Source organism: Odontesthes bonariensis, chromosome 5 (assembly GCF_027942865.1).
Source record: "Odontesthes bonariensis isolate fOdoBon6 chromosome 5, fOdoBon6.hap1, whole genome shotgun sequence".
Taxonomy (NCBI): domain Eukaryota; kingdom Metazoa; phylum Chordata; class Actinopteri; order Atheriniformes; family Atherinopsidae; genus Odontesthes; species Odontesthes bonariensis.
Window position 1 is genome coordinate 26,871,289 of NC_134510.1, and position 26,414 is coordinate 26,897,702.

At 41.9% G+C, this 26,414-nt stretch overlaps 2 protein-coding genes across 8 annotated transcripts; both read left to right on the forward strand.

The window, feature by feature from the left end:
• The first annotated feature begins 1,158 nt into the window (after positions 1 to 1,158).
• mdc1 (mediator of DNA damage checkpoint 1) lies at positions 1,159 to 13,516 on the forward strand. 5 transcript variants are annotated; one of them, XM_075465862.1, is made up of 13 exons: positions 1,177 to 1,222; positions 1,632 to 1,694; positions 1,911 to 2,048; positions 2,157 to 2,744; positions 2,835 to 2,934; positions 3,031 to 4,256; positions 4,894 to 4,956; positions 5,653 to 9,041; positions 9,556 to 9,696; positions 10,363 to 10,545; positions 11,116 to 11,241; positions 11,785 to 11,895; positions 12,015 to 13,515. In XM_075465862.1, exons 3-13 carry the CDS (start codon positions 1,913 to 1,915, stop codon positions 12,213 to 12,215), a joined length of 6,264 nt encoding a protein of 2,087 aa, XP_075321977.1. In that variant the 5' UTR covers positions 1,177 to 1,222; positions 1,632 to 1,694; positions 1,911 to 1,912; the 3' UTR covers positions 12,216 to 13,515. The 5 variants fall into 5 exon arrangements, with proteins under 5 accessions (XP_075321975.1, XP_075321977.1, XP_075321974.1 ...); XM_075465860.1 differs by lacking the exon at positions 1,632 to 1,694 and having other exon boundaries at positions 1,159 to 1,222; XM_075465859.1 differs by having other exon boundaries at positions 1,632 to 2,048.
• A 201-nt stretch (positions 13,517 to 13,717) lies between these two features.
• On the forward strand, positions 13,718 to 25,920 carry LOC142380210 (uncharacterized). 3 transcript variants are annotated; one of them, XM_075465866.1, is made up of 11 exons: positions 13,718 to 13,979; positions 18,210 to 18,275; positions 18,574 to 18,594; positions 18,706 to 18,978; positions 21,197 to 21,317; positions 21,459 to 21,634; positions 21,864 to 22,009; positions 23,536 to 23,683; positions 23,781 to 23,962; positions 24,053 to 24,145; positions 24,847 to 25,920. In XM_075465866.1, exons 2-11 carry the CDS (start codon positions 18,227 to 18,229, stop codon positions 25,660 to 25,662), a joined length of 2,025 nt encoding a protein of 674 aa, XP_075321981.1. In that variant the 5' UTR covers positions 13,718 to 13,979; positions 18,210 to 18,226; the 3' UTR covers positions 25,663 to 25,920. The 3 variants fall into 3 exon arrangements, with proteins under 3 accessions (XP_075321981.1, XP_075321982.1, XP_075321984.1); XM_075465867.1 differs by lacking the exon at positions 13,718 to 13,979 and adding an exon at positions 14,085 to 14,153; XM_075465869.1 differs by lacking the exon at positions 13,718 to 13,979 and adding an exon at positions 14,130 to 14,153 and having other exon boundaries at positions 18,214 to 18,275.
• The last annotated feature ends 494 nt before the right edge of the window (positions 25,921 to 26,414 follow it).

Sequence of the window (26,414 nt, forward strand, 5' to 3'; positions counted from 1 at the left end):
ATAGATGAGTAAACTGAGAAAGCTCAGGGCGGCTATACAGGGGCAGTTAGATGTAGATATCACTGCCATCTTATACAAGGTTTAAGTATCACAGTTAAAGGTGCACAGCCAATTGCAGCTTGATAGTCTGACCAAGATTTTTTTTTTTTACATTAAGCCACATTTCCACAACTATGCTGATGTCGGGAGAGAGTCAAATCTCTCTGCGCCATATGATGTTTGCACCTTGACAGATTTTTCACATAATTATATAGCAGAGCGCTTGTTAGCTCAGGAAAATGTCAGTTTTTATAAACCAGCAAGAATGCTTCAGGTTTAGGGTGAATTAGTAAAACCTAGTACATGCTGGTGGATTTGTAATAAATTTTCTGTGATGATTCACAACAACTCCTGAAGGCTTTCTCTATTGATCACTCTAAGTAATTTTACTGTATCTTCAATAATCTTGGACTTATATCTTCATCTGAAATACAGATAAGGTCATCATTTAGGCAGGATATGTTTACTTGATGTACAGAAGTGGGACTCAAAGCACAGTCTACAATATGCCCAGCATATTATTGTTGGTGGCAAAGGCATCCCGAAACAGATGCATCTGTAAGGCAAATGCTCACCCACAAAGACACCAGTGTTTCAGTATTGTAATTTGATTACACATTTTACTTTAGGAATATGAAACACAAGACTAAGATAATTTAACTACTCCAACATTGGTACTTTTTCAAGAAATCTAAGTAGGAAGCACATTGAGGTTCCTATCTTTTAAGATGACCTTTGTCAATGCATATTCCCATAAAAAACTGTGCTGGAGAGACTCTTTTTATAACTGAAGCCTTAGGTCAACAATAAAAAAAAATAAAGCGTTCACAAACTAACTGCACTGACAACTGGGGTTATATTCCTATCGTGAGAAGGCCTTGTGTTACTCTTTTATTAAATAAGACAGGTGTTGATATAGTTTAGCAAGTTTTTTTCCTGAATGCGTTCACGGCGCGAGAATAAATGTATGAACAAAAAACTTAAGAAGAGCTTTAGGCCAATCAGAGGCTTTTTTAGAAAGAGAGCGTTTGAATATCCAATGGTAACAGATGTTAGTTTGCATGATAAGTTTTTTAGCCAATCGCTAGAAGTTATGAGACGTTCTGTGGGCGTGGTTAACTATTCCCAGGATGTGTATTTGCATTTTTGTTTATGTCCACTGAGTAGAGCAAGGCCAGTTAAGGTGCGTATCAGGGTACGATCTTTTCTTTAGAAGATTATTTCAGGGTGTTTGGTTGAATAACGAGTTTTTTTTTTTTTAAAGTTACAATTAAACCGATGAGGACATTTGAACAGTCAAGTCACCCGTTGACACGCGCTTGCTTCCTTTATAGATTTCAAAGTAACTGCCATGAGACTTTATTTTATTAAAAATCGTAGTAAATAATGTGTAAACAGAGATCCCATGCCTTATTGACAATAAGATGAAAAATAAGATGGCTAATAAGGTTGTTTTGATGCTAAATAACGACGTTTGCATTTCAGTTAAGTTACATTTAGCATCTTTTAAGTTGACCGGAAGTGTGATTGCTGTGATTTTGACAAGGATGTTCATAACACGTTTAATAAAAGTTGCTTTCTTTTTGCTTAAGGTTGTTTTTATGGATGCCATGAACTGGATGCTAGCGAGAAAACAACTGAAAACAGCAAACTAGGTGCTCACGATGAACATTGAGTTAACTGTAATCTATAGATAAATAATTAGCCACCGAGGCTAACGTTAGCTGCATGGAGTTGCCCAGTCTCAGTTAGGCATGGTGGGCTATGTTAATCAAGCTAACGGTGGTTTGATTTAGAAGTTATTATTGCAGTTTAAACTGACGTTTATTAGTGTTTACGTTGAAGAGTCATTTTGTCCTACCATTTAGTAGGAATGGATGCTACTCAGGTGATCAGTGACTCAATCTTAGAGTCAGATGAGGAACAAAATGAAGAGGAGAATAAAAATAAGGGCAGTCGACCGATGGCTAAACTGTGCATCCTAAAAAACCCACACATCCCAGAGACAGGTAAGTGGCTCACCATTGCTGTTGTTACTCATATAATATAGTTATTATGCATAGTCTGTTTGACCTAAATAAAAGTATTTCTTATGAGGAGTACTCTCTGTCACCCAGAGTTGCCCCTCTTCTTGGGAGATAATGTGCTGGGCCGTGACCCCAGCACCTGCCGCCTGCCCTTTCCTGCACCCTCTGTGTCCAAGCAGCATGCGACCATCTGCATTTCTGTCTACAAGAGAAGAGGTTGTCACAGTGATGTGGGCATGGAGGCCTTGGTTTGGGATCTAGGAAGCATGAACGGGACCCGTAAAGGCCGCTTAAAACTGACTCCAAATGTACGCTATGCCCTCAGTGAAGGTGACAGCTTGGTGGTGGCAGACATCCCGTGCCAGTATGTGAGCTGCGCTGCAGACTCTGTCTTTTCTCAAGATGACATGAGGACCCCCGGGAGCAGAAATTCAGGAGTAAAGGTCAGGTTGCCAGATGCTTTAGGAGAGGGATGGGGTGGCACAAGCACTGGCAGCAAGAAGTATGTCAGTGGCGGTGCAAAGGCAAGGGTGTCGTTAAAGAGGACTCCTGTCAGCGGGAGTTGTCTGTTCTTTAAGCAAACTCCAACCCAGCCACAGGGGACCTTGGTCCCACAATCTGACTCTGATTCAGACAGCGAAAGAGGTGGAAGAGGAGACAAAAAGAGGAAAGCCCTAGGTATGTCGACATCGTGTTAAATTACATAAAACAAAAGCATCTGTTTTGTGTCTGTTGTTCACAAGCTTATTATTTTTCTTATGTATCCAGTGTCTGACTCCGACTCCCATAAATCCAGTCCCAGCTCTTGTCCCAGCTCTTGTCCCAGCTCTGTCTTCTTAAGTCCTGCAGACAAAATCATCCCTGAAAGGTATATATGTTTTTTAATTGCGTGTGTGTGTGTATTTGTCAGTTGTTTCCAGCTTTCACTTCTTGAATGTTATGGCTGTCACCTTGTTTTCTACAGTGAAGACGAAAGTCCCATTACTCCGTCCTCCTCCAGCAGAAACGGGTCATACAGACATGTCAGTTTCAGCACAGAGGAAAGGGATTTAGATGTGGGCCAACAGCAGCAAGAGAAAAAAAGTTCACCTGCAATACTGGGAAACTGTTTAAAGGAAGAAGAAAGAGAAGCACGAGGAGAAACAAATTCTAAAGAAAGTCGACAACATGTGAAGCCTGAAAGCAACATCGGTCTTACAGGTGAATCGCCTTTGTCTACATCAGAAGTGTCCAAAGATGCAATCCCTGCATTTAACATGGACAGTGACACTGATGTGGACGGAGAGGACGAAGAGGCGGAATCTGCTGGGCCTCTGTGCTCGACTGCAAACCAACAAACTGATCAACCCCCAAATACAGTCCATTTTCACATGGACAGTGACACAGATGTTGACGAGGATGATGACGTTTCAGACAAAGCTCCTAAGATTATTCCATCCTCAAATGACACGACCAAACCGCCCCATGTTGCTTCAGTTATTCACCCTGAAGGCATCACCATGGACAGTGACACTGACGTGGATGACGACGCCTCTTTGACAGATGCTGCCCCCACAGCCAGAGCCACATCATTCCAGGATGCACACACAGCTGACGCTGCTTCTTCAGTGCAGCGGAGAGACTTCCACTTAGACAGTGACACTGATGTCGACGAGGAAGTAGAGGGGAATAGTGAAACGGCAAACAAAAACTCTACAAAAGATGAAACGCCCATCAAATCGGATACAAAGCTTATTGTGCCGGAGTGTGACCCGGTTGCTCCTCGCAGCCTGCATCTAGACAGTGACACAGACGATGAAGCTGTCCCTGCCCCTGCCATCGGTGAACCCTCGGCACCTGCTGCTGTCACAAAATCATGCGCCACTGCAGATGCAGGCGCTGATTTGGATATTATGTCTGACAGTGACACAGACGAGGAGCATGATTCTCCTCTGGGTATACCCGTTGCTGTCTCAAACTTGCCAGGATGTCCTGGTACAATGTCAGAAGCTCTTAGGTCAGATTCTGATGCAAACACGGATGTGGATGAACCTATTGTGCCCCCTGCTGGAGACAGGGCCAATCCAGCTGACCTCAGAGTGGACAGTGACACCGATGTGGAGGATACGGAGGCAGAGGACCACATTCCAAATATGTTGGGGTTGCTGGTTCCCCACCTGCAGAACTGTTCTACCCCTGCACAGATGTCAGGTAAGAAATCAGTCTGTCTTCACATGAGAACTTTCATGTCATGAGTTTAGGTTGCATCTTGCATACAAGCAACAGTCCACGCCACAAACATAATAACTGTGTATGACACAGAAAAGCAAACACTCAGAGTAATGTTGTTAAAGAACGACTGGTGGATCATTAGATCCTTTTACAGCTGAACAATTACCAACACATTCATTTTAAATGGTTATTTTTCTGGTTATTTGCTATTTTATTATCAAGTGAATTCTAGTTCAGCATGAGTGTAAACGCACAAACAGCGGCATATACAAAGAAAGTATTGACATGAAAACATCATTCAACTACACAATTAGATACTCGCCATGTTTAGAGTTACAGATGTGACAAAGGACAGGCTGGTCTTAGTATAAGGGGCGCTTTTGCATAGTGTATTTGCTTTAGATACTGTTGCGTTAAAAAAATGAATAAATCATAATTAAAAGATAAACTTGACTGAAGTAAAATTACAACAATACATAAAAATAAGTTACAAAGTCTTTAAGCATCAAGAGATGCTAGAGAGTTTCATATCTCCTTAAAGCATGTTGTTAAACATTTTAAACTGAAAGGACACCATGTTTAAATTGTCTTGCTTTTCACTTTTGGATGGTTTCAGAAAAAGAAGCGGAAGAGATGGAGACTCAGGCTTTCATAAGCCCCTCTTCAGGTGGATTTAGACGTGAGTAAAGTACTTCTTATACTGGTTGTTTCTGCAAGCCCATTTCCACGAACAAAAAAAACAACATCTACAAAAAAGAAAGATATGCAAAGACCCCGGGGAAGACCCAGGACACATTGGAGAGACTATGTCTCTCGGCTGGCCTGGGAACGCCTCGGGGTCCCCCCAGAAGAGCTGGAGGAAGTGGCCGGGGACAGGGACGCCTGGGTTTCTCTGCTCAAGCTGCTGCCCCCGCGACCCGAACCCCGGAGCAGCGGCAGATGATGGATGGATGGAAAATGTGTGTGTGTGTGTATATATATATATATATATATATATATATATCATTAAATATAAGCTGATATTGGATTTAATGTCAGCAACACGTTCAAAAAAGAAATAAGAAAGTTACAGCTGTGGCACAATGCTGGAAAAGTTCTTCATGACTCTGTTGTAAAACTGTCAGCCAAACCTTTAAAATCATTTGCCAAATAGTAGCAAAGAAAAGCCCTAATATATAGAGCAGCTAAAATCCTATACCACCAAAAAATGAGAATAGTCTTTTATAGTGATTTTAAAAGAAGTGATGTAACACAGTGGTAAATGTGCCTCTTGCTCCGACTCTTTTTATTTTTATTTATTTATTTATTTATTTTTAATGTTCCTGCCATCAAATTGAAAATTCTTACTTTTGTCTTTTTGTCCCCTTGGTTGCAGAGCCTGTGGGATTGTCTTCCTGCTCAGACAGCCAGGTGGATGATGACTTTCTTGTGGCTGAGACGCAATCCTTCATTCCACAGACAAGAGATTGCCAGACGGGCATGGACCCAACCAAAGCCTCTGCAGTTGCGTCCTCTGGGGACAATTTAGATGAGCAGACCAGCAGAGGACGCTCTTTCCATCTGGGATTGTCTGACAGCAGCCACCTGCAATGTCAAGGCGGTGCTCTGGCCACGGAGAGCACCCAGGCTTTTGTCAGTGTGGAAATGGGAGTAAACCTGGAAGAGACTCAGGCATATGTAGCCGTATCAACTGCAGACAGAACCTCTGTGGAGAATGACTCCAACCTGGCAGCCACTCTGTCCTATGGAGACGATGAGGAGCTTGCCGGAGATTCGGAAATGTCTGAAAAAGAAGCTTGTGTAGATTTGGCTTTAGAAGCAACACAGTCTTATATTTCAGAGCCCTACAATGATCCAGAGGATGATTCAGATGAACATGAGAGACAAAATGCAGCTGTGATTGAGACTCAGCCCTCAGGCTCTCCCACCTCATCAACACTTGCCGTAGCTGAACCCGAACCGGAAACAAATAATCCTGTTTCTTCTGTCCAACAAGTTAAGACCATAACACGGGCTGAAAGAAAAGCGGAACATGGGAAGGCAGCACAACCTCAGGAGAGGCACCTCGCTGAAGATCAGGCTATAGCTGAAACTCAGCCTTTACGCGCAAGTGAGAGTGAGGACAGCGATGATGAAGACTCATTTCCAGGTCCACGAAAAAGAATGGCAAAGCCACTGCAGCTTGAAGAGGAACAGACACAGCCCCTAACTTGTCCACTTCCTGAAACTCAGCCAATGGTTTTCTGTGAAGATGATGAAAGTGATGAGGAAGATTCAATGCTATTCCCACGAAAAAGAAAAGCGAAGCAGCTCCATCTTGAAGAAGAAGAGACGCAACGGCTCACAAATTCTGAACTCACTCCTGCTGAAACTCAACCATTGGCTGTAAGTGAGGATGAAGACACGGACTCAATGCCAGGCCCACGAAAAAGAAAAGCAAAGCCACTACAATTTGAAGATGAGACACAGTCACTCGCTAACTCTGAAGTGTCTGCTGCTGAAACTCAGCCTTTGAGCGAATGTGAGGGGGAGCAAACAAACAAGGATGGTGTTCAAACTCATTCAGTACTGACAGGTGAAGATAAGAAAAATGATAAGGAGGACTCAATTCCAGGTCCACAAAAAAGAAAAGCTAAACGACTTCATATTGAAGAAGATGAAACGCACAAGCACACAGATTCTGAACTCTCCGCTGTTGAAGTGCAGCCGGTGGTTACATGTGAAGATAAAGATGTAGACTCAATGTCAGGCCAACTAAAAAGACAGACACAGCCCCTCACTACTACTGAAGTCTCTGAAAGTCCATCAAAAGGGAGAGATGAGGAAAGTGATGGGGAAGAGTCGCGGTCACGTCCACAAAAAAGAAAAGCAAAGCGGGTTCATCTTGAAGAAGGGGAGACTCAACCACTCTCAAACTCTGAAGTCTGCACTGCTGAAACTCCCTTGAAAGCAAAAACTCCTGAAACTAGTGGAGTCAGTCTTACAAAGTCAAGAGAGACGAGGGCAAGATTAAGAGAAGGGGAAGAGGAGCCACAGTGTTCTATACCTCCAAAGAGACGGTCAAGAATGGAAAGTAAAACGCTGACTAATCCAAGAGGAAGGAGAGAAAAGGCTAGGTCTGATGATGATACCACTGAGGAGCAGATGAAGCCAGTTAAGCAGACAAGAGGGAGAAGAAATACAAGACAACAGGTAGATGACGATGAAGATGATGAAAGGAAGAGTGCCTTAAATAAGAGCCCGATAAAGGAACAAAAAGAAGAGAAACTGCAAGAGAGAGAAGCTGAGAAGGAGAGAAGGGAGACTGCAGAACAAGAAAGACTGCAGGCTGAAGATGCTGAGAGAGTGAAAATTGAGCTGGAGAGAATAGAGAGGGAAGAAAGGGAAGTGAAGGAAAGGTTGGAAAGAGAGGACAAAGAAAGATTAGAAAGGGAAAGAAAGGAACAGGAGCAAAGAGAGAGTTTGGAAACAGCAAAGAGGGAACAAGAAGAGAGACTCGCAAGGGAGAGGAAAGAACACCAAACTAGGCAGGAAATAGAAGAAAGAGAGAAACTGGAGAAAGAAAAACACTTGAAGGAGTCACAAGAGAACAAGGAGGAAAAAGAGAAGTCCAAAGCTCCTGCAAGAGGTCGAGGAGCAGCCAAAAGAACGATCGCTGCCCAACGCACAGCAGAGCCGGAACAAGACGCAACCTCCGTTTACAATGATTTCCCAGCAAGGAGAACAAGATCTCGCTCAAACTCCTCCAACTCGGTCAGCTCAGAGAGGTCTATCTCAGGTGTCAACACCCAGGATAGCAAGGGGGGAGGCCGAGGGAGAGGAGCAAGGAGGAGCAGTCAGACACCCAAGACAACCACTGTGAGAAGCAGCCGCCGAAGGACGACGGTGGCTGCTGAGCCAACAGAGCACAACAGTAATGATAACCGCGCTCAGGAACTCCTCTCCAGGCCAAATTCAGACAACTCTGTCAGCTCTGAGATTTCCAGCTGCAGTGTGAACACTCAAAACAGAGGACGAGGAGGTAGGCAGCGAGGAAGAGGGAGGAAAACAGAGCCTGTCCTGGGTACCCTTGCTCCTGTTATTAGTGAGAGCAATCACAGTTCTACAGCGAGGGGCATGAGGAGCAGGAGGACAAAGGGGTCCTCCAGTGAGGCTCTCCATGAGGACGAGAAAGAGAGGCCAGACTCTCAGCAAGCTGGCACCAGTAGGGGGCGGCAGCGAGCCAATGCAGGTGGATCTGAACCTGCAGCTTCAAATGATGAGGGACAGTTAAATCAAGAAGAGGGACTTGCTGATCAGAAATCAAATCTTCCTCAGAGGAATGTCCGGGGCAGAGGCCAAAAAGCAGTAAAGACTGAAACTGTGGGGGAGCCAGTGGCTCCGGCAGTCAGTGATGGTGATGCTGTTGGCAAACAAAGAAAAGGAAGGAAGTATCAGTTGGAGGCAAATACTGGAGTGGATAGATCCAAAGTAAAAGAGAGGGCACAAATAAAACAAACAGCAGAGGAAGGAAAGGAAGAGATTCCTTCTACTGTCCAAGTAAGGAGAACAAGTAGAGCATCCAGCACTCTGGCAAAGAATAATGCAAAAGAATCTTTTCCTGAAGAGGAAGTGGAAGATGGTGAGAAAATGGAGGTGGAGACTCCTAAGAAGAAAGCCACAGGTCGAACATCTTTGGTCCGGAGAAATACAAAAGAGGGGCTGGAAGAAAGCGGAACATCTGCAACTTCTGTGAACCAGGATGCAAATGTGGAGGCGTCAGAGGTGACTAATGACCTCACCTATGAATCCTACATTGAAGGATTTATAGTGTATTTATATTTTGGAAGGTGTTGATTCATCCTAAATTAAAATGTATCGTGGCTGACAGATGAATCAAACAGAATGAACGTGAGTAGCTTCTGATTGGTGTCCAGGAGTTCCTGCTCTTGTAAAGGAAGGCTTTTACCTTGGCCCAATGCTGTAGTACTTTACATCCTCTTAGTCAGCCTTTCTAATCACTATAATGCACTGTAATCTACATCATGGACTGCCCGTTTCCTCCACTTTCTCAATAAGAGTACTCTAACCTGCCCCACATCACCCTTAATATACTAATGAATTAAGTGGTTTAACGGTCACCCAGCAACCTTCCTCTCTTATCTTTTATTACCTTTATGCCGTGCTGTAATGTTTTTTAATTATAAGACATTCTTGGCGTGTTTCATGCTTTGTCCTCGTCTGTCTTTATGCCTGCACTGTTTGGCTGATTCTCTCTTCTTTTTCCTCTCCCGTTTAGCAGCCACAGACGCCAGCCAGCGTTGTTTCCCGGAAGCGACACACACCCGCAGACTTCTCTCCCGTGGCAAAATCTCCTCGCTCCTCTTTGGCTTCCCCAGCAGCGAGTGGTCGACTACGAGTTGGAGGCCAGGCCTACAAGGTCTGTCTGTGTAAAACTGTGGGCTAGGTGTAGGTATTTTGAAGATATCTGATCTTAATGCAAAGTAGAAATTAACTTTATTAGACGAGAAGATAGATGCTACTCTTATAACTATCTGTTCAGTGTGGGGATAGAAGCTCGATAAGGTTAGATGTGGTTAGCAGGGATAAACAAAAGTTGGAAAAACACTCCCACCATGGACTCTTCACAGATAAGTGAGTTTTAGAGGTGCTGATGGGTCTTTTCCTGATAGTTGCACTGCTTCCCCTTGTTTCTACTCTTTATGCTACACTAAACAACGCACTTTCTCACTTGAAATCAATATATAATTAACAAAAGTCTTTGGAGGTGCTGAGGTGTAAAGCACACCAGCAAAACTAGACAACAACATTTCTGGAAACAAATAAGCATTTCCCGACCTTTTTTCTTTCTTTTTAAATTGAAATGTTTAGTTTTCTTGTTCTTTTTTTTTTCTTATTCCTGTTGTTTTCAGTTTGATTGAAGTGCTTTCTTTTCTCATGCTTTCGATCTTCTTGTCCAGGCCACTGAGGAATCAACACTCCTTTACTGTAGTAGAATAAATGACAAGCACGCAGCTTTCGTTATGCTCACTTTCAATCATCTCTGTTTTTCAAATGTTGTGACCCGAGGCTGTCATTTTCTCAGGTGCTGTTCACAGGGGTGGTGGACGAAGAAGGGGAACGAGTGCTGGCTCGTTTAGGAGGCAGCATGGCTAAAGGCGTGGCAGACATGAACTGTCTTGTGACCGATAAGGTGCGAAGGACAGTCAAATTCCTGTGCGCTGTGGCCAAAGGAATCCCAGTTGTCACAACAGACTGGCTGGAAAAGGTTAGTTTCCATAGCAACAGCTAGAAAAAAATTTCAGTTCAATTCAGTTTTATTTATAAAGCACCAAATCACAACAGATGTCATCTCAAGGCACTTCAAGATACAGATTTAAGATCCAATTTAAGCCAGTTATATCCAACTCATACATTATCACATTGTCACATTAATTTGTTGTTACGGATTCATACAATGCTAATTTAAGAAAAAAAAAAAAAAAAAAAGTTGCCAAGCTGAGGAAGCCAAAAGATCGGATCGAGACTTCCCTTCGATTGCATGAGGCAGCGGTGGGAGGAAAGTTTTAAACCTGATGTTAAAGGTAGGGAGGGAAAGCATAACTGTTTTTACTGAACCATTTTACTTTGAGAAACTCTAGTAACCACAAGGAAGCCTGCAGTCTGAGAGCGAAGTGCTCTGCTGGGAAGATATCAAGCTATGAGATATTTATCATAGGATGGAGCTTGGAGCAAGACAACTTGACCCTGACTCATTGTCAGATAAATTAACACAAAATGTACACGCGCATGGTTTGCTCACGTACACATGTACTCCACTCTACTGTCCGTGTCTCAGAGTGGTAAAGCTGGGAGCTTCCTTTCTCCCAACGCATTTGTTGTTGCGGACCCAGAGCAGGAGCAGAAGTTCAGTTTCCGCCTGCAGGAATCTCTGAGGACTGCAAGCACTCAGCGTCTCCTACAGGTACTCACTCATCCTGTTTATTTATTTCTACTTTCATGTTTCTGTCTGAGTGAGAGGTCGATGGTGTGTCAGCATAACTGTGTGTGTAGAGTGGAATGTTCTTTTTGTGACAGCTCAGAGGTGGCTGAGAGGAAAAAAAAGAGAGTCGGGATGGGAATGTTTGGATCGTTTTTAGTCTCTACCAGATCTTACAGCTGCCTTCAGCGAAGACTCTTTAACTCAGCTGGGGTGTTGATAGTTTGCAAATACTCTTTAGCTCGTGGGAAGTAGTTTGACATCTACTGTTTACGTAGTCATTATGTTGTATGTATTATGTTTCCATGACTGTACTTTCTCGTCAAAGCTGTAAAACGATCGCTTCCTTTAACATATTATACTGACGCCCAGCTAAAATTAGGGTATGCACCTGACCAAAGTCCAGTCCCGGGAGCTTTTTCATCGATTCCCTCGTTCTCTCTTACAGAGCCTGAATAATAATAGAGACTAATCATTTTTTTTTACAACGTTGTGGAGTGTATCTCATTACATCTGTCTTTCTCTCAGGGTTATGAGATCCATGTCACAAAGTCTGTAAAGCCAGAGCCCGTTCACATGAGAGACATCATTTCCTCCAGTGGAGCGACCTTCCTACCAAAGATGCCTTCGTCTCATAAGGTGCCATTTGAGCTCAGAGCTCCTCTCTTGTCTCACATTAAAAACTTCAGCGCTCTGTCATCCCATTGCTATCACTCCTGCCTAAATCTTTTCTTTTGTGTCACCTGACCCCCTGTCAGCCTCAGACCGTAGTGATTTCCTGCGAGGAGGACTGGCGGCTGTGTGGCCCCGCCGTGTCTGCGTCCCTCCCCGTCGTCACAGCTGAGTTCGTTCTCACAGGGATCCTGCAGCAGAAACTTGATTTTCACACATATGTGCTCTCTCCCCCCGCAGCTACAGGGGGCCGAGGAAGAGGCCGGAGGAAGACTAACCACATATAAAACAAGTCACCGTGTGTGTATGAAATCTGCAACAATAGACTTGTCCATCATTTGTAGATTGAAATTACAGACGGAGAGGAGCAGTAGTGAGTCAGCTGTCTGTAAAAGACTTAAGAATGTATTTACCATACGCAGCAAAAGCTGGTTTTTCCCTTAAATGCCATAACATTTTAAATGTAGATTTGTTTACGCTGAAGTAATAGGTGTAATTTCTGTTGGCTGTGTAATGTTTGAAAATATTTGTTCCAGTTGTAGTTTTGTGAGAGGCTGATGAGAGCTTACCAACCTTTTGCCTTGTACGTGTGAAAAACGTGCTGTTGTTGAAGATGCTAAAGCTGCTCGCCCTTGCATTGACCCGCCTGTCTGAAACATCAAGCAGAGCAGGAATTAAGGCCGCTGACATGCTGCTCTTTACGTGTGCTCAGTGCTTTAACTCAATCAGCCAGTTTGTCAGGTAACAAACATGTAGTCGCAGCTGTTTAAATCATGTTTGGGGGGTTGAGTAGTGGAGCTGACGGGGTCTGTTTTGAAATCCATCTGCAGCAGTCGTCAGTAGATGGATTAAGCTTGTGTCCAGTCCAGAGAAAATGAGCATAGTACCTTTTTATACTGATATGATCATGAACCCACCACTGCGTCTGTTGCTGCTCTCCATTAAGCAGCACCACTCTATTAAGCCTTTATTCCATCTTATTACCTTAAGGGAGAGTTGGGCGCTGGAGGCATCTGACTGCTGCTTCTACATAAAGATCCTATCCTGTTTGTCCACTGCACCTGTTCATATGATGTTCACTTCATGTTCAAGCACAGGATGACCTGCCGTATTGAGTGATGTCCAGTTTCTGGCCTGATCCATTGTAAACTTTCTGTGCTGCTTTTTTTTTTTTTTTTTTTAAAGTTGGAACCTTTGGCTCATGACTTTTAGAGCTGATAACTGGCAAATGACTTTTGCCAAGTTTGTATCTAATCATGAAAACATTAAATATTTTCTATCAGTATTTTAGCACTTTATTGCCATATTTTCTGTTGATTGATATTATTTGGGACAGTGGTTTGTCAAAGTGGGACGTGTCCCAATTTTTAACGATAATTTGTAGCTTATGAACTTCTTGAGTATTAAGTGACATTAAAAAGAAATCCTGATTTTCATTTTAGTCCCCCCAAAAGGGAAAGTGGTTTACCTTTTTATGGCAATCTTTTACAAATTGATGAATAGAATATACAACTTAAGGATTGACTATTGTGTGGGAGTGAGAGTAATGGCAGCAATGCATGTCATTCTGTGGTTTAAACGAATGATTAAAAACCTAAAAATGGTCACCTCTGCTTCAATGAACTCTATGATAACTAGATTTAATAATAATGATTGTATTGATACAGTGTTTAAAGAGTTTAAACAGTTTAAAGACGTTTTGACCCATACCAGCTGTGAGATCGTCACACCAGCCACCCTGTAACCTAACATCAGGTTCTGGTTTGTTTCTGGATGCTGTGTGATGACCATCAGTGTCTTTGGGGGGGCGAAGGGTGGCCGGTGTTTCCCGACACGAGTCGAGTGGCTCCGAGAGCGAGCAGAGCCCGACATGTTCTGATCATCTTCCAAATGTTGAGCCCGAGTCGTGAAGTGCTGCTCTTGAGGGGGGCGAGGTTGTAAGGGAGGGAGACGACGAGGGAGAAAACAGGCAACATTCCTGCTGATTTCCACTGCTGAAAAGCATCCCGGCATCTTCCCACCTCAGCGCATCTGCAGCCGGCCGGTTGAAGGTGGGTGATTTTCCTTTGCTGAACATACATGTGCGGGAATGTGTGTCCTAAATGTGTCTGGAGCGTGACGGGTTAAATTCTGCAGTTTTTTGGTGGATGCGCTCGTCGGCTATCCCGGCTCGGATGTGACTGCTCCACACTTTGAGCTGAGAGGCTGATCACCAACTGGGAAAGGTGTGAAACGATGCTCATCCCGTTTTAAACGGATGCAGCGTTATTAGGGGTTCGCTTTTTAGTCTCTGATGGGTTTTAAATCCTCGAAGATGTCATGAAAATTGAATGCTCTGCACGCAAATGATGTTCCATTTTGATATCAGGTTGACTGATCTAAAGTGGTGATTATATCGGCTAATATGAAAAACAATGAACTGTTATCGATAGATTATGAAAGCCCTGTTTTATGCTCTAATGAGGTGACACTCTTCGTTGGGGAATTGCACGTCTAATGCCAATTTTATGCCTTATCAGAGAGGATGCACTCAGGCTGTTTCCTCCGTCTGCAGTGTCCTACTGTGTGGGCACAGCTGCATGCTATGGCAGTCCTTACATGATCAGTTGATACAATCCTATTTATCCTCTATCACTATTTCACCCTTTCATACATTGGTCCCTATATTCATGTTGTTTTTTTTTTTTTTTCAGTTCTGCTATGTGTTTATTAATGCTGCACACAGCTCCACCAACCCCTCCCCACTCCTCCCTCACGCCCATTGATTTTAATTGATCTGACAGGTGCAGCAATATGGTGGAGACACGTCTTATTCTTTAGTTCACTGCGGCCAGTTTAGTATGAAAATAGGTTGTCAGCTACAGAAATGATGAAATGTCTTTCTGGTGCGCTGACCTGAGACACATCAGGGAAGCCATGTTTCAGAATTTTGAACGCACCTCATATTTGTGTGAGATGTGCCGCATTTGAATCAAACATTTAGCATTTCCACACGCGTGTCTCTTCTCTTGATGCAACAATGCATGTCTTTTTTTTGCATCGTGATTTATAAATGAGAACAATATGTGCCTCTGGGTCTAAGTGTGTCTGAGCTCACTTTTAGCATCATCCTCCTCATCCTCAGGATGACTTGACCCCAATGTCCCCTCGCACTACAGATTAAAAGAGTAGCGTGCAAATGAAGGAGAAACGATGAAGGGACAGAGTTTCTTTGTAGATTCCTCACATCTGCAGTCATTTGAAGGCATTTCCGCCTCTTTAAAGGCCAGGGCACAAAGACCCGTCTGTCCCTCCTGTGAGCAGGGAGTTTGGAGTTTGGGGGAGCACAGGCCAATGCTTTGATTTCAGAGTGGGATGCATTGACTTGGATTATATAAGATAAGGAGGTGGAGTGGATGAAAGAGACGTGATAAAGAGAGAGACAGAGAGAAAAGTGGGAAATGATACAGAAGCCACGTGACAGAGTACATGGCAACCGGACTGAATGGAGTCATATCAAAAGGGGTGAAAATGTGGTGTAAAGAAAGTTGGTGGTGATAAAAAAAAAATTAAACAAAAATACACGGAAAGTCTAGTCGAAAAAGAGGACAGGGAGACTCGAAAAGGGTAACGGGGGTAGACACTGACACTTCTAGATGTGAAGATGGTAGTAGAAGTGAGACAGTGAAAGAAAACAGAATGGAGACCAAATGTAAACCCAGTCAGATAGAATAAGGACGGGCTGCAGCGTAAAAGGTGTCTGGAAAGATGGCAGATGGTACAAATATGAAAGCTCTTAATGTAGCTTTTTTGCATTTTTTTTTCTTCATGTTTGCATGTTTGTGCTCAGTGAGGCACACTTTTGCTTTTTTAGCCTCACAACAGAAACAAAGAAGATTCCAGATACTTATTTATTATCTATTTACTTATTTTTGCCTCACAGATCTTTGTTTTGGCACATCGGATTGCCTGTAAGACCAGCCGGTGTGACAAACAGATGGACACGGTTCTCTTCTCTTTTTCTTCCCAGCCAATCAATCGCATGCTTCAGATTGCTGTATTAATTAAATGTTGACCTCTACAAGGGTACACAGTAGTTTTTTTTTTTTATTCAGGTGAAACAATAAGTGCATCATGTAGCAGCTTCAAAGGAGGGTTCAAACCAGCTAGAAAAGGGTAAAACAGGGGCTGCTATAATGACTTGTAAGGGACACTTTGTGACTGTTTGCCAAGAGACAATGGTCTGTGTGACACAGCTTTGCTCCATATTTTGTTTCTGATACAATGTGATCAGTGGGCTTTTAGGCTCTCTGCCCAGGGTGGAACACACAGTGCAGAGGCTTGTGTGAAACAGCAATACTGGTTGTCAGATTATGACACTGGGAAATGCTGATTTTTCTCATTAAATACCAAGAAACAACAGGGCCTCCTTGTTGTTGTTTAGTAATATGTTCATGTCACATGCATACAAAGACAGACAGATGGCAGACATTAAAAAATGCACACACAGGATTATTCGCAGTGTGAAGAAGAGGGCTTAATGCTTCATCATTTCCAGTGGGAACCTGATGCTTTAAGATGTCTCTTTTGTTGTAAAGAGACACTTTAATCTTTAGTGCATGTTTATTAGCTGCCGCAAAGAGTGACTGCAAGCACTGCAGGTGTTCCCTCCCAGTCCACTCCTGGGCTTTGTAAATGAAAACTGCAGCAAAATCTCTTTTGTACAAACTCTCTTAATGTTTTGCCTCAGATGACTCTGCTGCATCATCATAATCCTTCCTCATTGATTCAGTTACATTCCTCCAAAACAGAGAAGCTATCAAGGTTTCTTGTAGCTCTTGTTATTATATATTTCCTTTTGGTGAGTCATCACATTGATTCCTGTAAGTTGAATTATCTTGAAATTCATAAATTGCTCTTAAATTTTGACAAATAATCATTAAACAGTCTGAGTGAGACCCAAAGCCAGAGGGGCCTCATAAACATTCACATGCCCCTTAAAGGAAGGACCTCTCTAACACACCAATGCCTGTTAATGAGGCCTTTTAACAGCACTGTCTTTGACAAATAAACCTGCTTATGATCCAGATTTTTAACTGCACACTGGTACGTTGTGAAGTCAAAATGCATTTCTTTAAATGGATAGGATCGCAATAATTTATTTTTCTGTTGACCGACAATAACTTCCCAGCAATGTCGGATATATTGAATTTTCAGAAGCTGTGAAATTCCCTACAGATAATTAAGATAGCCTTATTAAATTAATATTCCTTATACACAATGAGAAGGAACCAAGGAATAAAGAAAGAAATCCTTTCCCTCAAAGGTATGCAAGTTCGAAAGAGGCTGTTTTGTGTGAATAATTAAATATTTTCATACAATTATAATGAGGCTGATGTCCATACCTTCCCTTGCACTCTCCTAGTGTACAGATTATCCCGCTGCTTGCTCTTACGATGCTGCACTCTCTGACTTTGATCACTGCAGGTGTTTTCTCCCACTCCCCTCCTGATCTCTTTTAAAATGAAAACCACACAACAGTTTCTTTTGCGCCGGCCTATTGATGCGTTTTTTTTCTCTCATGTCCTTGCCTAGAAGAGAGACGTTCAAATCATCAGTATTCCCCTCTATGCTGTAATTAATTGGGATTCTTCCCAGACACTTTCACAGAGTCGTGAGGAAATTATGTCTGCTATCTTCTCTTCCGTTAGCTGTGTGGTTCCTGTTTGAAGTTCACTTAAGCACACATATATATGTGTGTGTGTTTTCCTGCTGAGAAGACCCACTATAGCTCATTATCATTTTTTCTTTCTTTTAGAAGATGTCCCCTGTAGGATTCTACATTGAGTGTAGTATAGTATAGATTATATTTGTATCCCTGATTATCTCTGATTATCAACAGCAACACAGTGAAATGGAGGTGCACCCTGTTTAATGTTTTAATTTATTTTGATTAGTTTTATGTGTCTTACCATTTGTCAGCTGGAGATGCTTGACATGATAAAAAAAACAAACATTTCAGGTAGATTTGGTGCTCTTTCCAGTGTTGACCCTAACAGCAGAATGAATATTGAGGTGATCTGAGGGAATGTTTAAAGCCTGAACCTTTGTTTTTTTTTAGTGAGTCAAAACTTAAATTAGTTTCAGCAGTCACTCTGTTCCAGATGTTGGGTTTTTTCATCATCGCTCAAATGATTTTCCACCTAAAAACAAACAAATATAGAAAGATAGCGTGTCCAGATATTAAGGGAGTTGACTAACTTCATGTTGATCCCTCTGAATAACTCCCTTTTTCTTTTTAGATAGAAAAGAATCAGCCATGATGATGACAGTAAGAGTGATTGCACTCAGCTTTCTCATCACCGCAGGTATGTTCATTTGAATTTGTCATTCTGTTGCATGAAATTGTGGCATTATATAAAAATGTGTATTTTTGCATCGGTGCACATGAGTGTCGAGTACTTTCACTGTGAACAGGTACAACAGATCACTGCATGATGCACTGTATTATTTGCTCTGGGGAGACATATTGAGCTTTCAATATGACAGTATGTTTGATATCACATGAGGTATTGTATGATTAAAATCTGAACAAGAAACTATCAGATCTAAAGAAAGTTTAAATATTTTCCCCACTTTTAACTATTATTTTCATTGTTCTTACAGCCATTGCTGCCCCTGTAAAAGGTAAAACCTTTTCTGTACCATACATCTAATTCTGACCCGTCTTTTACTGAATGAGTTGTGAGCTTTCCTTATTCTCTTACTCTTTATTTCCCGGTCCATCATCTGATCCAGTTTATGAGGAATCCAAGACTCTATTCCACGGGGAGGATTTCCACATCCTGCTGCCCTCACGTGAGGTGGAGGTCACATTTAAGAACATGTCTGACCCTCGAAAGCCTGTGGTTCTGATGAAGGGCGGCAAAGTGGTCAGCAGTCGGGCCAAACCCAACCTACACCTCAACCACCTCATTATAGAGGCTGTGGGCGAGGGGGATGAGGGCGAGTACACCGTGAAGAATCCAGAGAATCCAGATGATGTCCGGCGCATAATGCTTATAGTCAGAGGTACTGGATGACATTACACTTGGAGTAGTAATGAAGCGTAGCCTCAATTAACGTGTCACATGTACAGGCAGAATTTAACTATAAATTAAGATCTGATGGAATTCACAAGATTTAATCTGCACCAATTCTTTTTGGAGCTTTGGTGTTAAACTAACATTTCAAAAAGCTAACAATAAACTTTACACAGTGGTTTTTTTCCAACCATTTTGTAACTCTCAACTATACTTATATGAAAAATAATTATTTATAAGAGAGTTGAGTTCTATTAAAACTGTGCAACTTAAAAACAAAGCAATCAAAAGCTTCTTCAAACATGATAATCCTGACTTTTAAATTGGTTTGCGACTAATGTTTCTTTTAGGTACGGATCAATTTGCTGCTTATTTTCCAGATTGATCAAATTCTGAAGAATTCTACAATTTTCTAGATTTATGCTTCTGTCGTTGTTTTGTGTCAAAACCCGAATTACTTTATTTTTAGTTATAATCATTGTTTGAAAAATGACCACATTTATTACTTGATTGGCACAAATGGCGCCAGTTTATTATTTTGTTATTATTCATTTATTATTTATTCCCTTTTAAATAAAGTTATTGATTAAGAGACTTTCAGATATGGATTTATTTTAAATTATGAGTTTTCTTTTTTAATAGGTGGAATTTCTTGAAAATTTGATCTGATCTCAAACTGAAATCCCTTCTATATTGGCCTATGCAACTTCAAAATGATCAACTTTTTGGGATGATCAAGATCCGAATCTCCACCCAAGAATTTCTTTTTCATTTTGCGACGATGGAGGTATTTTGTCTCTGACTGCTATCATTATTTAATTTAGTCTAAAGACTATTGCAGATATCATACTTTAAATCTGATTGATAAAACTGCTGAGCATAAAAATATTTGCTAAAGTAGACTCTAAAAAAAATCATTTGTATCTTACTGGCTTGTGGTTTTTAAATCTCAAACTGACACCACCTACCTTACAACCCCAATCCTCATGTAACAGGAGGATTTACTTACAAGGCTGATAGACCAAAAGAGAAAATATTTTTTTTTGCTGATGACATCATGGCATTTGTAGGGGTGATTGGAACTGGCAACAGGCATTATTTTGACTAAAGGGTGGGTTGGTCAAACCCCCGTTTGGGAGTATGTCACTGCTGCAGTGAACAAGAAAAGGCAGAAAGTGGTGGCTCATGTTAGAAATAGATAGTAGATAAAAAATGATAAAGAACAGCCACTCTTAAAGGTATTCTTGTTGTTTCCATGGCATTGATATCTAAAGTCATCTTTGCACTTTGTATTTCTTATAAAACTCGTGCAAAGTATGTGCACCCCAAACTACAATAATAAAGCAGGAGAATTACTTACATCATATTCAAGCAAAGTAAGTCTTGCATATTTGAATAACTACATATATCAACATGTATTCTAAATCAGCTTTATATAAAAAAAAAACATGTAGAATTCCTGTACTGTCATGTCCCTCGCTTTAATCATACACACAGCAGCTGGATCAACCTTAAGTGTGCGCGCTCTGTTTGACTTGAAAGTGTTCCAAGTCGTAGCAATGTTGAGTGGCTATTCAGATGAGATTATATACACAAATACACAAACATCAATATGAGTGAAGATGGGAATGATTCAAACAGACAGAGCGAGAAGTGGGCTCAAACCCAGCAGGGTAAAGGCAACTGTAGTGCAGCAGTATGTGGAAGAAGTGCCATATGGAGGGAGTAATATGTTGTGAGGTAATGAAGAGGTGTTTTTGTGTGAGACTGCATGCTGGAGCTGCCAGGCAGTAATTATGCAGCTCTTTAACCACTAACCCACTCCTCTATCCTTCCCTCCCCTGCTGTTTTCCTGTCTTTATCTTGTCTCTTCTGTCTTTCCTTCTGTTTGCTTTGCACATCTACCCTCTCATTTCCATTAGCCTGATATTTTTGGATCATTGCTCCTTTGTTTCTCTGCATCTGTCCCCTTTATCCCACATCTGTGGTTCTATTGCTTCTTCCCCCTCCCTCCTCTTCACTCCTTCATCCCTAACTGCCTTTTCCCTCCTCCTTTTCAGTAATTTCTTGTTTTTAACTCAAGCAAATAATCTACCCATACTCTCTCTTATTTGATGGTCAGGCACTTTCCTGTCCACTCTGATTAACCTTTTAGTTCCTTTCACTCAAAGACAAAACGTTAACCCCGATGATTTTAAACCTTCCAGATTGCACCATCGAGCAGATAATTATATATGGAGGCATCTTCCACATGCCACTGTCGGGGGTGAATCTTCCCATCACTCTTGAATACAGACCCAGCGGGGTGGAGGCCAATCAGACATCGAGGTACAGTTAGTAAAATCACATTGATATTTTGAAATCCAGAATCAGTGCTGACATGTTTCAAACCTTGATGTGCATGTGCTGAGACAGAGAGCTATCAGGAAAGGTTGAGAAAAGTTTGTCCTGTGACTTTCCTCCCTGCAGACCAGCTGTGGTGGTGCTGACTGCCACAGGGACTTCCTCAGAGCCCTTTAAAGGCCGTATCAACGTCAATGAGCATTCAGTTACCCTCAGTGCTGTTACAGGTGCAGATGAGGGCAGCTATACCGTGCGGGATGACAAAGGTGTTATCCAAAGGAAAGAATGTCTAAATGTCAAAGGTGAGACCGCAAATGATGACAGATTAATTTCCTGGAACATGCTTGACTTGTGTTAAATGGCCAGAGTTTTCATTAATGTTGCTCCAGTTTTTCAGCGCCACCTCATTTGTCAAAATGGATTTTAAAGTCTGAAACGCTAATGGCAGGCTAATGCATTTTCTGCCAGTGAACGGAGCTGTGATTTCTTCATTGAATGGCCGCTCGTCTTTCTTGTCTGTTTGTGTCTAAGAGCACAAAAACTTTGTGTCCCTGCCGTACGGTAAAAGACTGAAGATCAACCTGATGCTCAACAGCTCTTTGGTCCAGCTCTACTACAGCCCTGACTCTGACTCAACCTCAACTCGCCTGCTGCTGGATAAAGGAGAATTTACCAGTGTAACTGAAACCTCCTTTTTTCCTTATAGATCACACCGCTCTAGGCATTGATTCTTGTCTGTATTTTATTGCAGAGATATAAAAAAGTTTAAATCAAAATTGCTGAAAACATTCAAATCGCTAAATTATAACCATAGTGAGTGATATTCTTTTAGGCTCCATGTCATTATTATCAGAAGTCTTCTTTGCTATTTATCCCTGCCATTTCTATTGCTGGTTAGTTGCAACCTCTGATTCCAAAGAATCATATACTCTCTACATGGAGCTTTAAAGTTGATGTATTACTGAATAAATTATCAAGTTTTCTCTAATTTTCTTTACATTTTCTAAAATTAGATTAAGATAACACAATGAAAGAAATGAGACAAAAATATCCCACTTGGTCATCTGTATTTTAGGAAAATCCTGTTTAACAGTTGAGTTTAAGTCGAAATTAGAGTCTGGTGTTTTCAGTCAGAGGGATGACAATCAGAAGTGAGTGGGAACAAGGAATCTCAGTCCAAAGTCTGACTTTGACTACTTGTTTGTGAAAGTATTTGATTGCATGATCATTGAAGAAATCTCAGAATCTCAGAAAAATATTTATTGGTGCCCATCAGGCTAAAAAAGGTGACAAAAACGTCTCTAAAGAGTTTGGACTGAATCAGTCCACAGTCATTCTGACAAATGTGTACAAATAACTGAATCTCTAGAGAAAGTGGGTCGCAAGAAATTCCCCCTAAAAAGGGTAAAAAGGTAGTTCTGTCAATGAATGGTAAAGGAAGAATAAAGGAAATGTTTTTTTTAATGGCCGATTTTAAGTTCTGACAGTGTTGTAAATGACCTAAAGGAAGCAGTTCATGGAAGGAAATCCACTAACATGATTTAAGCCGTTCTGTTTGGTTTAATGAACCAAATGCCTCTAAGCTGATGAGCAGATCTGATCAAGAGTCACTAGAAAAATGTAGTTGCTGCTATTGCAAAAGAAGGTGTGCATCACAGGTCCTGAAAACGCAACATTGGTCCACTTTCCTTGAAAAATGACCATGTGGATTATTTTTGTCCAATTTCATCCCAGTCCAGATAAATTCAAAGATATCGTGCAGATTTCATGCATAGACACATGAGAAAAGAAATGTTTTTAACTTGGATTTAAAAATGTCTGCATTTGGTGAAAGTTTAATCTCCACTGACAATATTAATACAGAAGCACTTACAACTTACAAAGTCTGCACACCGTCCAGATCTTTGCTAATTTAAGAAAATACGGAGACATTCACAAGCAAAGAATAAAAAGCACATAGTAATTGCGTGTTTTACAACAGACCCCTTAATTTTAAGTAACTGTGAAATGTATATTGATAATAAGACAATTTTTCTACCACTGTGTATTGTTTGTGTTACTTCAAAGCTAAAGCGTTGTTTACTTATTATTATTCATTACGAGTATATGTTCCTGTCTCATTAGTCTGAGTTGATCTAACATGTTTGGTATTCTAACCATCATTTATTCTTTTGAAGATTGAAAATGTCTGTTTTCATTGTAGGCCAAAACGGAGCTGGGTTTCGACGATCGTCTTTCTTTGGATGGTTCGTTGGTTTTTCTTGATCCGGTTAAGGGTTCAGACGCAGGCCTGTTCAAAATCATGGACCAACATGAATTCACTGTGTCCACCATCCACGTGAAAGTACAATGTAAGCCAAAAAGAACAGTATTTTTGTTCTGCTCTATTTATGTAAAGGAATTTCAGTTAAAGGTTACTTTGATATTTACCCTCCTTACTTTATGCAGCCCAAAGGCTGGAAAAACTCTATGTGGCCATCATTGCTCTGTTGGGCCTGCTGGCTTTCCTTCTGCTGGTCTGCCTGCTGTCCTGTCTGTTCAAAGTGAAGAAGAGGGCAAAGAGGGCCGCTGCCCTGGAGAAGTTGGCTGAAAACGCTGGCAAAGAGGATGAGGGAGATGCCTTCAGACAGGTTGGAGGGACAACCAAACAGCTAAATGGAACGATGAGGGGTGCTCTTATATAATTCATCACTTTTGTGTGTTTGTGTCCACCTTCAAAGGTGGTCAAGAACATCACCAAACTCAATGAGGATTCCAAGCATTCCCAAGCTGACAACACAGAGAAATCTCAGAGCACTGAGGTTGACATCAAAGTAAGGACCAGTGAAATTTCTTCTTTAAAGATGAGTCATTGAGTGTTTTCTGTAATGACTCAGTTTGTATGCTGTTTTCTGCGTTTTTCTGCGTCAGACAGTGGCAGCTTATTCAGAACGCAGCTGCTAGAGTCCTCACTAAGATCAAGAAAGTGGATCACATCAGTCCAGGTCTCAGATCTTTGCAGTGGCTTCCTTTGTGATAAAGAATGGATTTTGTAATATAGTTTTGTAAAGCCTTGAATGATTTAGGGCCCCAAATATATTTCTTATCTGCTGCCGTTTTATGAACCGTTCTGACCTCTCAGGTCTTCTGGGACAGGTCTGCTTACTGTCCCAAAAACATGCAGAAGCAGCTTTCAGATTTTATTCTCCACAACAAACTCCCAGAAAACCTGAGGTCTGCCCCAACTCTCTGTTCTTTTGAATCAAGGCTGAAAACATTTGTTTGCCACTGCCTTTTATTGAGTTAAATACTTTTCAACCTTGCACTGCACCATAGCCGCACTGTGACGTACGGTCTCCTGTTTTATGCAATTTTAGCTTATTATTATCTTCAGATTTATGTTACTGTTTTGAAAAGCTATATGTTCCTTTTCTATTCCCCTGCGTATCTGTCACATCTTGACTTAATTCCACTTTGAATTGCCCTGTTGTGCAGCAAATTAACTCGTCTTACTTTGCTGTCTCTCTGAACTCAGGGTCTGGAGGTTTCCTCTAAAGAGGTTGGGGTTGGTAACCTAGAGACCAGTGACTCAGGAGTTGGCTTTAACACTGCTCTCCCTCTGGACACTGACACTGATGCCCCCGATCAAATCCCTGACTCTGAGGCTGTAAGCATCTCTATTGCTCCTGAAACCAAACAAAGTCCTCCATCTGCTGCTGAGCCCAAGCCAAGTGCTCCACCAGCTATGGAAATTAAGTTAAGTCCACCATCTGAAACTAAAGTCAGCCCAGTCCCTGAGACCAAGAAAACCCCTGACCAGCCTGAGGAACCAAAGTTGGAATTGCCAAAACCAGGCGATACTAAACTTAGCCCATCTCGTAGCCCAGCTCCTAGCCCAGCTCCTACCCCAGCTCGTAGCCCAGCTCCTAGCCCAGCTCCTACCCCAGCGCGTAGCCCAGCTCCTACCCCAGCTCGTAGCCCAGCTCCTACCCCAGCTCGTACCCCAGAGCCGAAGGCTAGCCTGAGTCCAGCTGATCCAAAGCCTGTGCCCAGCCCAAGCCCAGAGCCGAAGCTAACTATCCCCACAGCCACGACTTCAACACCTGAGAGCAAGAGTGCCCTAACTCCCACACCTGAGCCGCCCAAACCAGCGACACCAGAACCTATTACCAATGGTACACCTGAGCCAGGGCCGGATTCCAAACCAAGCGCAGATCATGCTGGTATTATCGGAAGCTCAGCTCCAAAAGCAGTGCCCCCTAAAACCCCTGAAATAGAGCTGAAATCTAGTGGGGTTGTACCAGAGGCCAGCAAAGATGGCACTGTGGCCGAGGATTCAACCACAACTTGAGAAATGTCCCTGCAAAAGCATAAAGGAAGCCCCACAGATCTTCTACCACCACTGCAGACAATCGAACACCCCCTACCAAATGATGAGGAAACCACAGCAGCTGGGGAGAGGACGTTGATTTCACTAAGGCCTGAACCGATCACGATAATGGTATCTCACTTGTCTATAACTAACACTAAAACCTTTGAGACTTTCTGATTCAGACACGTCACTTAAAAAACACGGCTTTTGATTGTTAAACATTTTAGTTGTATGCAACTTGCATTTTTTGCTAATCTCACAGTAAAACTGCCAAACTGCAAATGAAATCTTTTGCAGAGTTTACAACTAAAATCTCCACGTTAACTCCACATAAAGATGTTTTGTAAAATATCCAGAAAGGTTTACGACATTTCATCAAATTAGCTTGGTACAATTCATAATTAGACTTGAACTAACGATTGTTTCCCATTCAGATGTTTGTTCTTCTATCAGCATGTGGATGAAGCTTTCAGAAGGAATTAGGGTTTAAGCTGGTGTCACCCTACGCCTGCTTAAAAAATAATGAAGACCCTCCAAATCGTATTCAACACTGCTGTTGATGTTTTGTACACAGCTGAAATCCTGATTCTTTTTGCATTAGCTACTAAAATATACACAATAAAGAGGTTTGTGTAACTTTAACCACGTATTAAATAATTGCTAACAGTACTAACCCCACTATTCATAGACAATACTTATGGATGGATTGAGTTTCAGACTTCCAGTGGATA